The sequence below is a fragment of the Berghia stephanieae genome, chromosome 1 (assembly GCF_034508935.2).
Source record: "Berghia stephanieae isolate SIO BIC M18660-M18661 chromosome 1, UCSD_Bste_1.3, whole genome shotgun sequence".
Classification (NCBI taxonomy): Eukaryota; Metazoa; Mollusca; class Gastropoda; order Nudibranchia; family Aeolidiidae; genus Berghia; species Berghia stephanieae.
In genome coordinates this window covers 32,989,757-33,002,246 of record NC_088360.1, presented here as the reverse complement: position 1 = coordinate 33,002,246, position 12,490 = coordinate 32,989,757, and the positions used below count along the sequence as shown (strand labels likewise).

At 34.5% G+C, this 12,490-nt stretch overlaps 1 protein-coding gene across 1 annotated transcript; it reads right to left on the bottom strand.

The window, feature by feature from the left end:
- Positions 1-2,683: 2,683 nt before the first annotated feature.
- LOC144972245 (myosin regulatory light chain 12B-like) lies at positions 2,684-11,483 on the bottom strand. The gene is made up of 5 exons (XM_078913293.1): positions 11,346-11,483; positions 7,543-7,751; positions 6,401-6,562; positions 4,937-5,004; positions 2,684-4,039 (listed from the first exon to the last, which is right to left on the bottom strand). Exons 2-5 carry the CDS (start codon positions 7,724-7,726, stop codon positions 3,935-3,937), a joined length of 519 nt encoding a protein of 172 aa, XP_078769419.1. The 5' UTR covers positions 7,727-7,751; positions 11,346-11,483; the 3' UTR covers positions 2,684-3,934.
- Between the last annotated feature and the right edge of the window lie 1,007 nt (positions 11,484-12,490).

Here is a 12,490-nt window from a genome sequence, read left to right as displayed (position 1 = left end):
GATGTAGATTCCAAGAGCACACTATCAAAGTACTTAGAGGTTACCTAAAAGTCTCATCCAGACACAAGCACAGGTCCCCACTAAGAGGAATACACTCAAATGTTTACAAATCATATATAATATGTATACAAAACATAATACAGTGCATAACAGAGATGGTTTACAAGGAAAAAAATATCATCCCCCAAAACTAACTAGACATTTAACTGTCACCCTCTCAGCTAGGATATCCGGCCAGGAGTAGGACAAAACCAAGTATAGTGCAACCTCTTGATATTGACAACCCCTGGATAGCGACATTGACCTCTGGTCCCGAATTTTTTGCTATATGTTATAAGTAATAAAAACCCCAAAATAACGACATACATTTTAGTAAAACCCCTGTTTAGCGATATCGTTATAACAATAATCAGCAGTTGATGCCGATATTTAATACCCCCAACGACGTCATCTCAAACTCTAAACGCCTTTTCCCTCTCCCAATGAGATTGCCTTGTTACCGACCAATCAGAACCCTTGTTTACTACACTGCATGGAATCTGCACTTGCTCACAGCAAAGAAGTTGATCAGTGGATGGTATTCTCAAGGGTCCATTAACCGTCCATGATAGCTACCTGTCTGAGGTCAGTTGATATCAGGCAATGCCGTGTCCAATGGGAGAAATTAAGGATATTTATCATCCTATACGTAATATGTTGGAATAGCCGGGAAAGCAGGAACAGCCTCTTTCACTTTATTATTTTGATTTGACAAATCTGTTTTTCCGCTAAACATCAGTCCACATTTGATCTTATTGTGATTAATACCTAGTTTTTTTTTTGAATATTGCAAGATTAAGGTCTACTAATTTTTAATTTTAAGTGCTTGTAAATTTTGGTGCACTTAAAAAAGTATCTCGGTATTCAAATATCATCAGCACTATTGTATGGATTTCATTTTAATTAAAATCAAAACTAGATGTGTGCATCTATGTTCTCGTTGGAATTTATTTTCTTGCTTCATTCTTATTTTATTAAATGGCATTCAAGTACTGCTTATGATCAAAACAAAGACAATACACATTTGAAAGTGAAATCGAAACTGATATAGATAGAACGAAGTTGACATCACTCAGGTACACATAATTGTGTGTGTTGTCCATTATTTTTAAGGGTGGCAATGTTGTGAGTTTCTTAGTCAAGTGCATAGCATCTATACTCTTTTTAAACAGGAGAAATACTCATTCTAACGTTTTTGAATGTGTCTTCTCTCAGGCACTGGACCGCACACTGTACTGGTAGGTATTCATGGGTCTCACCACGCCCCTTTTCCCGCCATCTTGAAAACCCCGGGATAACGACATAATTTTCCGGTTCCGGGCAATGTCGTTATCCAGGGGTTGCACTGTAATCTCATTCCATGACAAAGACAGAAAGCAAATTGGAAAACAGATATAGGGGGATAGAAGACAGTATATGTCCCTCCCTGCCCACTATGGGAGGTCAGGAACCCCACCCAGTGAGCAGGAAGAAACATGGATGGGAAAAACTGGGGAAGAATGCCCTCTCTAGTCCACAATGAGTGCCAAAAGAGCCTACTTCAGCTAATATCTATGACAGTATCTCTGTCTAAAATCTTGGATCAAATTCCGTTTCCTTGGAGAATCAGGATCTGAAACGGAGACAAGGGAGCGTTCACATATTACGTCATCAGCTAGGGGGGGAGGGGGGGTCTACCAAATGTTGACATGTGTTGACATGGGGGGGGGGGGGGGGGGTTCAGACCCAAGATGATGTCATCAAAACATATGCAAATTAAGCCTATTTCAAAGTTTGTTCCTTTCAAAACAGCTAAAGATAAATTGCTATGATGAGTATTGCCCATCTCTCAAGAAACAAAATGGGAAAGGGGTATCACTTCTCAAAAGGCGAACTTGCCCTAAATGTTCATTGTATCACTCCTCGATCACAGCAATGAAAGACCATTCACTAAAATGCGGCATACATGAAGAACAGCAAATGGGAGAAAATGATGACGATGAAGATGAAATTGATGATACTATTTATAGTACATTGCCAGAGGTCTAAGGCAGAAACATTTTTGAATCAATTAATTTTATGTTTGGAAATTGAAACAGAAATTCATTCCACTAAAAGACTAATATGCTATAAAATAATTTGCCTCCTATACTATTTTAAATTACACTTTCTGAATTTTTTTAATAGCACCTGCACCAAGTAGCCTAATTTAAATAATGTTTGTTAGATTTTATCTTTGCAAATTTAAATTTTATGTCCCCATTGTATCGTAAAACATAAATTATCAAGTTTCTGAAATTAATAAAATGTCTGAATGTGTTTTATCAAACGTTGATAATCAATGTTTATGGTTTGAAAAACGAATAATAAATATTGTGAAATTAAAGTATCTTTTAGTTTTTATTAAATTAGATGACGTCATCATCTGTTGGGGGGGGGGGGGGGGGTCAGGTCAATGATGACAAGTGATGACTTGGGGGAGGGGGGGGGGGTCTAAAAAGGGCAAATTTTTGATGACGTAATATGTGAACGCTCCCCAACTGAATCAATCAAGATGAGGAGATAGCAATAAGTTAGAAACCGTTGCACCAAAGTTTACCTTTAAAGTCAATCATTTAAAATGCTCTATGGAATAACATGAAATGAAAAACAAAAACAAAGTGGATCATATCAAGATAAATAAATGTCATTTATTTTGACATTATCTTGTTAAGGAAAAATATGAGGAAAAGGAGAAAAAAAAACAAACGCCAGTTTATTAAAACAGTATCATGAATGCTATTAACTCAAGTATTATGAAATACTCTATGAGTGTGCCTGTCATTTAAAACTGTAAATGAATATTAGAACAAGGCTAATTATAAATGTAACTATAATCATGAGTGCAGAATCGACTAAATCTGACTGAGACAGCTACAACCTAAAGATCAAATTGAAAGTATTCATCCATAAAAGGATTCCTGAAAGAAGCAAAATGTTGTTGGAATGCCACACACAAGCAAAAAAAATTCTTGGAAACTTAAAGCTCTGGATCTTTAACATATCAAAAGTTAATATTGGTATGTTCATTATGGAATGTCTGATTACAAAAAAAAAAATATTTCAAAGATGAAAAAAGTGGCTATTTGAAAATTGTTCTTAAAAAATTGTCCTAAAACCTTTGAGTAAAATTAATGAAGAATATTAGAAAATTATACAGTATTCTTAAATTTTGTTTTGAAGCCTAGTAATTAAAAGAGTGGAAAAGATTAATATGGTGACTATATGTTTTTTCCCATGGTAACACAAACAGATACGATGGAAGTGGAAGCACAGAACAAATGGAAATGTTAAAAATAAAAATTGAAACTTCAAATATATATAGGTATATAAAAAACAAAAACAAACCCCCCATTGTCTTTGAACACGAAAATTACTTTTTTGCATGCAGGTATAAATTATCACCACAATCAAAACAACACCGGAATGTTCCCGTTACAAAAATGCCCGTTACTGGAATGGAGCTTGTACTACACTGATTTCTATTGACTGCTGAGTAAATTCACCTTTTACTTTTCAGAGCATGTGAAAACAAAGGGTTCTGCACATTGGAATTCTTTGCATTCCATGTATAACAGTTAGAAGAAAATGTAAAAACATTTTCCTTGTAAGACTGGCAGCAGTTACGGATCCTAATTAATAACTCAAAAGAACAATATGAAGCCATATTGCAATATGTAATGAGATTATTATTTTCTTTTGATTAATGATAATGATAACCTGCAGATTGTTCTTTTTTTAAATTGCATATATATAATATGATGTATTATGCCATGGCATACGAGGCATTGATGTAATACTCTGATCATACATTTGAAAAAATATATCTCTTAAATGTCATTGAGATTATTGAAAAAATAAAAGGACACCAAAGGGATCACTGAGCTTCATCCTCACGCTTGCCATACTTTAAGATTCTGGTGAACTCAAGATAATTAAAGTTTCCTTTCTTGATTGGTGCATCTCTGTACATCTCATCAACCTGATTGAGAGTTGAAGAAATAATAATAATATAATAATAATAATACAGTTAAAACCGGATAAACAGAACAGAAATCAAAATGTTGTCATTGTTTCCTCTTTGTTTTTGTTAATCAACTATCGGCAAGCCACTTTGATTAAACTATCGTTAAACCGAAAAGAAATTGCAGAATAACTGAAGGAAAAATATGAGACTCATGACCCAAGATGGTATTATTATTATGTTGGGTTAATCTAGATGCCAAAACAGTGACTTTTAAAATAGAATGGGTAAATATATAAAATAATAGCTTTTTGTCTTTAAGACATAATATTCATCCATGACAATAAAGCATATTACCATAACCAAAGACTTGTATTATTGACTATGTAAATGTCATTCTTATTCTTAGCACCCAAACTATCCCAACATAATACGGTTTTGAATGATTGGTCAAAAATTATATGGATTGTGCCACCAAGTCTGGACAGTACTGTCCTAATACGAGTTTTATTTCTTTATTATCAAAGACTGGAACGGTCTCCCCAAAGCACGTGTGAACACAAGATTTAGACACCTTTCAAGCGAAGATGATCAAACTACTTCAGCATAAATACCAACAATAGCTGCCATATTCAAGGACTCTCTCTGCCCTCAATACAAATATTCAGAATTGAGTCGACATAGAAAAACATTCAGATTCAGATTACAACAAGTGATATGACCCCTGGACTGGGACAGTCCAGTCACACTGATTTTGTCGCAACTCACCATGCTAAGGTTTCCTGAATTGTCCTAGTGTGGTAGAGATCTTAGGCATTATATTAAAATTACCCTTCACTGATGAAAAGATATATATGGTACATGGTATAAAGATAAATGCTGGTGATTTTTTTCTTCTCTCCTGGCAAGCCTTACCTCTTCATCAGTGAATCTGTCTCCCATAGTGGTAAGAAGCTCTCTCAATCTATCCTCAGAAATATAACCTGCAAGCAAAATCAATAATAGATTTTAAAAGCTCAAAACTCAAAATTTGAAGAGTAAAAAATTGTTTAGTTTCCAACCAACATGGCAATTTTTGTGACTGGCAGCCAACAACAAAATGTTCAATATCATAACAGTAACAGTTCCGAGCATTGAGATGACTGTATCTAATAGTGGCCTTGGACAGAGAGTGTTTTATGTCCATGATCAAAAGGATGGAAAATATTTGCAAAAAGAACCATTTTAATTGAATACATATTTTCAGTATGAAAATCAAGAAATTTGAACTTTTTAAAGGGAAAAATAATTGGAAATTAGTATCACAATGGAATACTGAAAATGAGCTGTTATAATATATATATATATATATATATATATATATATATATATATATATATATATATATATATATATATATATATATATATATATATATATATATATAATATATATATATATATATATAGATACTTTTAAAATACAAACAGGTGGAAACTTCTAATAAATGTGTCAACAACAAAAATATTTACAGTAACAACACACCACTGACAATTACTATTCATCAAGTTGTAACATTCAAGAAGCATCTTAAGACTGATTATTATTTATTTATTTATTATTTTTAATTTTTAAGGGTTTTACGGCGCTTGCAACACATTTAGGTTATATCAGCGCCAGTAAAAAGGAAGAAAATGGGATAGTAAAAAGTTATAGAATTACAATTAAAGTACCCAAGAAAAAGTAAGACAAAGGGGAACTGAGAACAAATAGGGATCAGATGTAGATTCCAAGAGCATACCACCAATGTACTTAGTTTGAAATCACCTACAAGTCTCATCCAGACACAAGCACAAATCCCAACAAAGAGGAACACACTCAAATGCTTACATTATACATTCAAAATAAAAATAATAATACTAATACATAAAAGAGAGATGATTTACAAGGAAAAAAATATCATCTCCCAAAACAATAACTATGCATTTGACTGTTTCCCTCCCAGCTAGGACTCCGGCCAGTGCCAGGACAAAACCAAGTAATCTCATTCCGAGACAAAGACAGAAAGCATGTTGGAAAACAGATATAAGGGGATAGAAGACACAGTATGTACCTCCCTGCCCACTATGGGAGGTCAGGATCCCCACCCAGTCTTAAGACTGAGTTAATTTACAGCGCATTTTATGATTGATGTCTTTTGATTTTGAAAGTGTTTAATTCCCTTTCTTATGTTCTGTGTGAGTGCATATGAGTTAATTGTAAAGTGCAGCAGATCAATTTTAAGTGGATGCTTAGGTGATATAGAAATATATTGTTATTATCATTATTATTATACCAATGAAAGTGATAAGATGGGGGAATCAATCACAGATATAAGTGTGACAAAAAATTGAGACCTACCATTTCCATCCTCATCAAAACAAGCAAATGCATTTTTGATGACGTCCTCAGGGTCTGTGCCTGTCAGTTTGTCACCAAACATGGTGAGGAACATTGTAAAGTTGATTGGTCCAGCAGCGGTGCTCATCATTTCATCCAAGTAGGCATCTGTAACGTCTTTGCCTGTAACAAATTTTTATTTCACATGATAATTTATACAATATCAACAAAAACCCATCTTACACACTCAATAAATAAACTGAAACCAAATCCACAACTTTACATCTGCTCTAAAAAAATGTTTATAAATAGCCCTATAGATGTATTGCCCAAATATTCTATTTAAAAAATGATGAAAACAAAAGTAAATTAAGTTAAAACAAATAAATATTTACCTAGTGTTTATCCACAGTGAACACCATAGACCAAACACTTTACAATCATTTAAATTCTGGCAATGCCATAGTGCACATTCAACACGAGAAATAGAGCCTATGAATGTTAGGCATGTGTACAATTTTCAGATAAAAAGCTGTTTTATATTTACAGGGGGGAGGGGACTGTGCGAAACATATTTGACCAGTGTCTGATGCACATGACGCTTCAGACTAATGTGTACCAGTACCAGTGGGGGCTAGCGAGGTAATGATGACCTGAGGCTATTACTGTCACTGTATTAAAATCAAAGAAGTGATAAGGGGTGGGGAAGACGGGGTGAAATCAGTGCCCTACATAACATTGGTCTGCTATGTGTGAGAGAGATATGTGAGGAGTGGTAGGGATTAGGTACCAGATTCATAGGTTAAATATGTCGCATGCTAAGTGTGTAATCAACAATGGGATGTGCTGACTTAGTCTTCTTATCGTTGTATATGAAAAGGGGAATTTTATTCCACCTGTCATTAAATGAAACAAGACGCACTTAACATTACACCTCATTATAAATGGGACCTCACAGAAACACCCAATGTGTAACCCTCCCTCACATTCGTCTTCATATTCTTTGTAAAAAAAAACAACACAAAAATCTCAAAATCACAGAAATCTCGAACAAACAGGCCTCAAGATTTACGTGCTGCACTGTATGTATGTTCTAAAGAATGCTTCTTTTATTTGTCGAATTACACTTAAAAATCTAAAACTTCAAAGCGAGACCCCATTACCTAAAGATGCCAACATGTCATGAAGATCTTCTTTGTCAATAAAACCATCCCTATTTTGGTCGATCATGTTAAAGGCTTCCTTGAATTCTTGGATTTGAGCTTGGTCAAACATGGCAAACACATTGGAGGTTGCGCGCTGGGCACGCTTTTTGCCTGTCTTGACTTTAGTCTTTCTGCTCGACATTTTCACCAGTACAGGTTTCCAAATACTGTAGAGTAGTAAATGAATGCGTTGTATATAATTATGTCCAACATAGCATACTAATTAATTCACAAATCCCTCAAGGCAGACAGATAATAAAATATAAGTTTGTTACCAACACATGCATCATTATCCACTTCCTTTCTTGCTTGATTCAGAATATTATTGTTCTTAAGAACTAATATAACAGACCAGGAAAATAACAAAAAACACAATCGTAAAACATTACCACTGTTTCTGACAAGGCCGAGGCCTCCATTTTGCCGTATATGAAACCCTTTTTGTGGCAAATTTCTCACTCAAAATTAAACTGTAAAAGTTTATCCTTTTCCATTCATGATGGGTCATGCTAACCAATTTTCTAAGCCCACATCTAGAATATTTTGAAAGACATAAGATCATTCTTTTCATCATAACCAAATCCATTCTGAATCTAAGAAAAGTGATTTAGAAATGTTATAATGGTCGTGACCACATGCTTAAATTGGCCATAGGTGTAACATCTTTCCATAATCTTCTATTGAATTGATGTTTGGAATCAATGAATGAGAGTGGCTTTAATTTGTTCAATTTTACAGTTATCAATGGCACTCACAAAAATAGTGTCATTAAATTGAATTGTCATTGTGATCAAAGTGAAACTCAAATCAAAACCAAAGTCAAAAGATGACATCTGTACATGATAGATGACCTTTTGTATAAGGCTGCGGCTATTCGGACTCAAGTCTGAATAGTCTCCTGTGGCTATTCAGACTCAGATTTCAATGCGCATGTGCAATCAACAGATTATTCAGACTCTGTCTGAACAGTCTTCCATGGCAATATAGCTTTTGTTAGTTTTGCTTTTTTTTTTTTTCACTACTATTATTTCAATTATGGATAATTACATCAAATTGATGCAACTGAAAATAAAAGTAACAGTATAGTAACTAAGGTTGTCATTAAATTGAATTGTCATTGTGATCAAAGTGAAACTCAAATCAAAACCAAAGTCAAAAGATGACATCTGTACATGATAGATGACCTTTTGTATAAGGCTGCGGCTATTCGGACTCAAGTCTGAATAGTCTCCTGTGGCTATTCAGACTCAGATTTCAATGCGCATGTGCAATCAACAGATTATTCAGACCCTGTCTGAACAGTCTTCCATGGCAATATAGCTTTTGTTAGTTTTGCTTTTTTTTTTTTCACTACTATTATTTCAATTATGGATAATTACATCAAATTGATGCAACTGAAAATAAAAGTAACAGTATAGTAACTAAGGTTGTCTAACCCCCCCCCCCCAGTTAATTTGACGAGGAAGACAACGTCATAGGTCAATTGGAAGTCCAGTTAGAAATTATAAAGAACAAAAGTCAAAGTAACTGTGAGCTAAAGGAAAAGTTTTCCTAACATAACATGATCTCCGCATAAAATAAGGACGAAAAAAATATACTGTGATAGTGTAGGACGAGCATCATTGCTTCTACTAGGGAGTTTAATAGAAATTCTAAATGTACCTCACACACTTGAAACCAATGTCATATGAAAGAGCTGGCAACACAGATTACAAAACAGTTTGAATTTTGTTTCAACTAAAAGTAGTTACGGCAATTCAAAGTCTGAAATTTCAGACCGATTTTTACCCCAAAATTACCATTGCAAAGTTGTGACCGAAAACGCGTGATGTTAATAAAAAATGGTTAAAACAGTCAATATGGAACTCTTATCATATATTGTATACCAAAATGTTCGTCTTATCGAGGACAATGCATTTACATTAATAAAGAGGAAGATAAACATTTCAAATTAACACATTATTACATAATATGACGCAAATGTTACATAATCAAAAACTCGGCTAGACGTAAGAAACAATTTGCTCTATCACTTTTGGATTTATCCCCAATATCTCACTGAAACAATTGCAAATAATGACCCTCTTTTAATTAATACATAGAGAATAAAAAAGGGTTTGAGAGTATTTAAATGAAAAGATATAAACATGTTGTGTAATGACATAATGAGTTTATTTTTACCTATGGCAATTTAATTGCATATAAATAAAATGGTAGATTGAAGAAGTTCAAATAAATTGAAACAGATTCCCTATTATAATTAGAAGGAAAGTTCTGGCTTTTAATACTTTAAAAAATTCTGCTGAACCGCTTTGGGTTTATTGCTATTACATCATTTGAACTGACAATTAATATAATTTTATCCCCCCCCCCCCGCCCTTCTCTCTCACTCTCAATGTATGGGGGTGTCAAAACTAATAGAACTTCTTACCATAATAATTATTAAGGCTATGGCCTTTAAAATATGGATACAAATGATAAACATATCTAAACATATGGGAAAGAAACTTGATGACTTGATGGCAAAGTAAAATAAAATTAAATTAAAGCAATTGGTATTTTTAAAATATCGATATTATTAATATCGGATTTCACAAAGAGAAGAAATATACGAACTTTTAAAACAAAAACTATAAAATGCCTATAAATAAAGTTGGAAAGTATGTATTCAAAATAAAAAGATAGTAAATAATAGTACTGAAAATATTATGTACTAAATTTAACATAATACATAACTAAATTAAAAATATCGATGTGAATATCGATATCGCCCGGCAGCCATGATGAGAAGATAATGTAAACAAGGCATTTCGGCGCAGAGTTAAAAGGTGTCTGCGCATCGATATAGACCCCTGAAATTTGGCATGAATAAAGTTTAGATGTTATTCTAAAAACAAGCGTTTAAATTTTAAAAACACACGCGGTAAATAAAAAAATAAATGCATTTGAAAATTGCCAAATTTTAACTTCATATAACTTCTGGAATTATTAATGGATTTTTCCTTAATTGGCACCATTTAAAAGGAAATTGAAAGACGAAAATAATGATACCAAAATATCTGCGATATTCCTCTTTATAACGAAGTTATGCATCTTTAATTGAACCCCCCAAAACGCGAACGGCAATTTCCAGTCACAACTTTCCTATGGGCGAGTTGGGTCAAAATTTGACTGCCACTGCTGCTGCTCACTAAACTGCCTACTTCTACAGGCCGAGTTACGGTGTCAGAATTGCCACTTCGTTTGTATAAATTGCCATTTAGGGGGGTTGAGATTATCACTTTTGTTTTTGTTTTTAAAAACCTGATTTGATATTGGTGGTCCCCATCACCTCTCCCTTTTCCCCACTCCCGCCTCCTATAAAAATTATATTCATTTCCAGCTTTCCCATCGACCATCGACGAAAACAAAGACGACAGAGTGACAATGACGACACATATTAGAACTTAACAAAAGCCTTGTGTCTGTGTTAAGATGTTTAACAAGAAATAATATGGCGAATTTTACGAGCTATGTTGTTTTTTTCATGAGACATATCACCACCACCAGTGACTAATTTGACTGAATTTTGATGGGGTGTGGTGACTTGTCCAAGTCCATGGTTGGGCCATGGAAATTTTGATTACCCGGAAGCATCTGGAAAAACATTCAAAAACTTAACACATCATTTACTTATCTTACTCAAGTTGTAGACCATCTATTGTCTTAACTGTTGATCGTACTCAACAATAATTATGAGCGCAATGAGTGAAATAACTTACACTTTAAGGAATGATTATATAGACGAATGATTGAAGCAGCCCTCACTGGAACAAAATAGAAAGCTCTTACGTCTTACTGACTTCCTGAATCTTTAACAGTGGAGATTATGACCACGGCATTGTTTCCCTTTCCGGGTCATGATCCTCATTGCCCCTCCCTTTTTTTTTTTACACTCCCCATGGTTTCCAGTTTCCAGTTGGTTACCCGTTCCAGTCCAGGTCCCTGTCTGTTACAATCAATGTGTACTTATTTGCAGGCCTGATCACCCAAATTGTTAAGCTCATTGTTGTAATGGAAATACTCTCACATCAAACGCAAAATATTGTCACTTACAATAATAATGTTAAATCAAGCCAGACCCGATCATATGCACAGAGGGCGTTATGGTCATAAATTGACGAGATGACACTTGTATTCTTTTTCTCACAATCCATTAGTTTTAAGGCTATATCGTGCCAAGGCTGTGTCCGTCGTGTTCTTCTTTAAGCATTAATTGTGCGGCTATGTGGTCTAGTTGTATGACACTCGCTTTCGGATCGGAAGGTTCTGGGTTCGAGCCTCGTTGGTCTTCAATAAAGATAATCCATTCTCGCTCTTTTATGCCCCGTAATCGTAACAATCTGCTAATGCATCCTGTAACTAAAATTAGTTATCCATGCAATCTTTTTATGATTCAATATGTAACCTGTTCATTGTCCGGAGGAATGGTTACACACTTTCAATGAGTTTTGAACCGGAAGAGTAGAAGATGTGACGCCACGACTTCTGCTTCCCATTCAAGCAGGCAGATCTGTAATGAAGGCGCCACCTTTTAAACCCTTTAAATGCGGATTCGATTCCACTTTAACCCAACAGACGCTTTTACAGAGGAATCAGAAACAGTCCGACTCGAACCTCTGTTAACGATCTCTATATTGCAAATTTCTATGGTTATACACTAGGCGATCTATCCAATCCGTTAATTCCTTTCCGCACCAATAAACCCTTTTCGAAATATAATCGATGAAGTGACGTCTTACCACCTGTTGGATGATGAGCTCTCACTAAAGTCGCTGGAATTGACTCTAAACGTTAACGGTCACACATAGTTTTGTGCGTTGATACGATTGGTCTGGCGGGCAAAACCTGTGAGTATTTTCCTAAA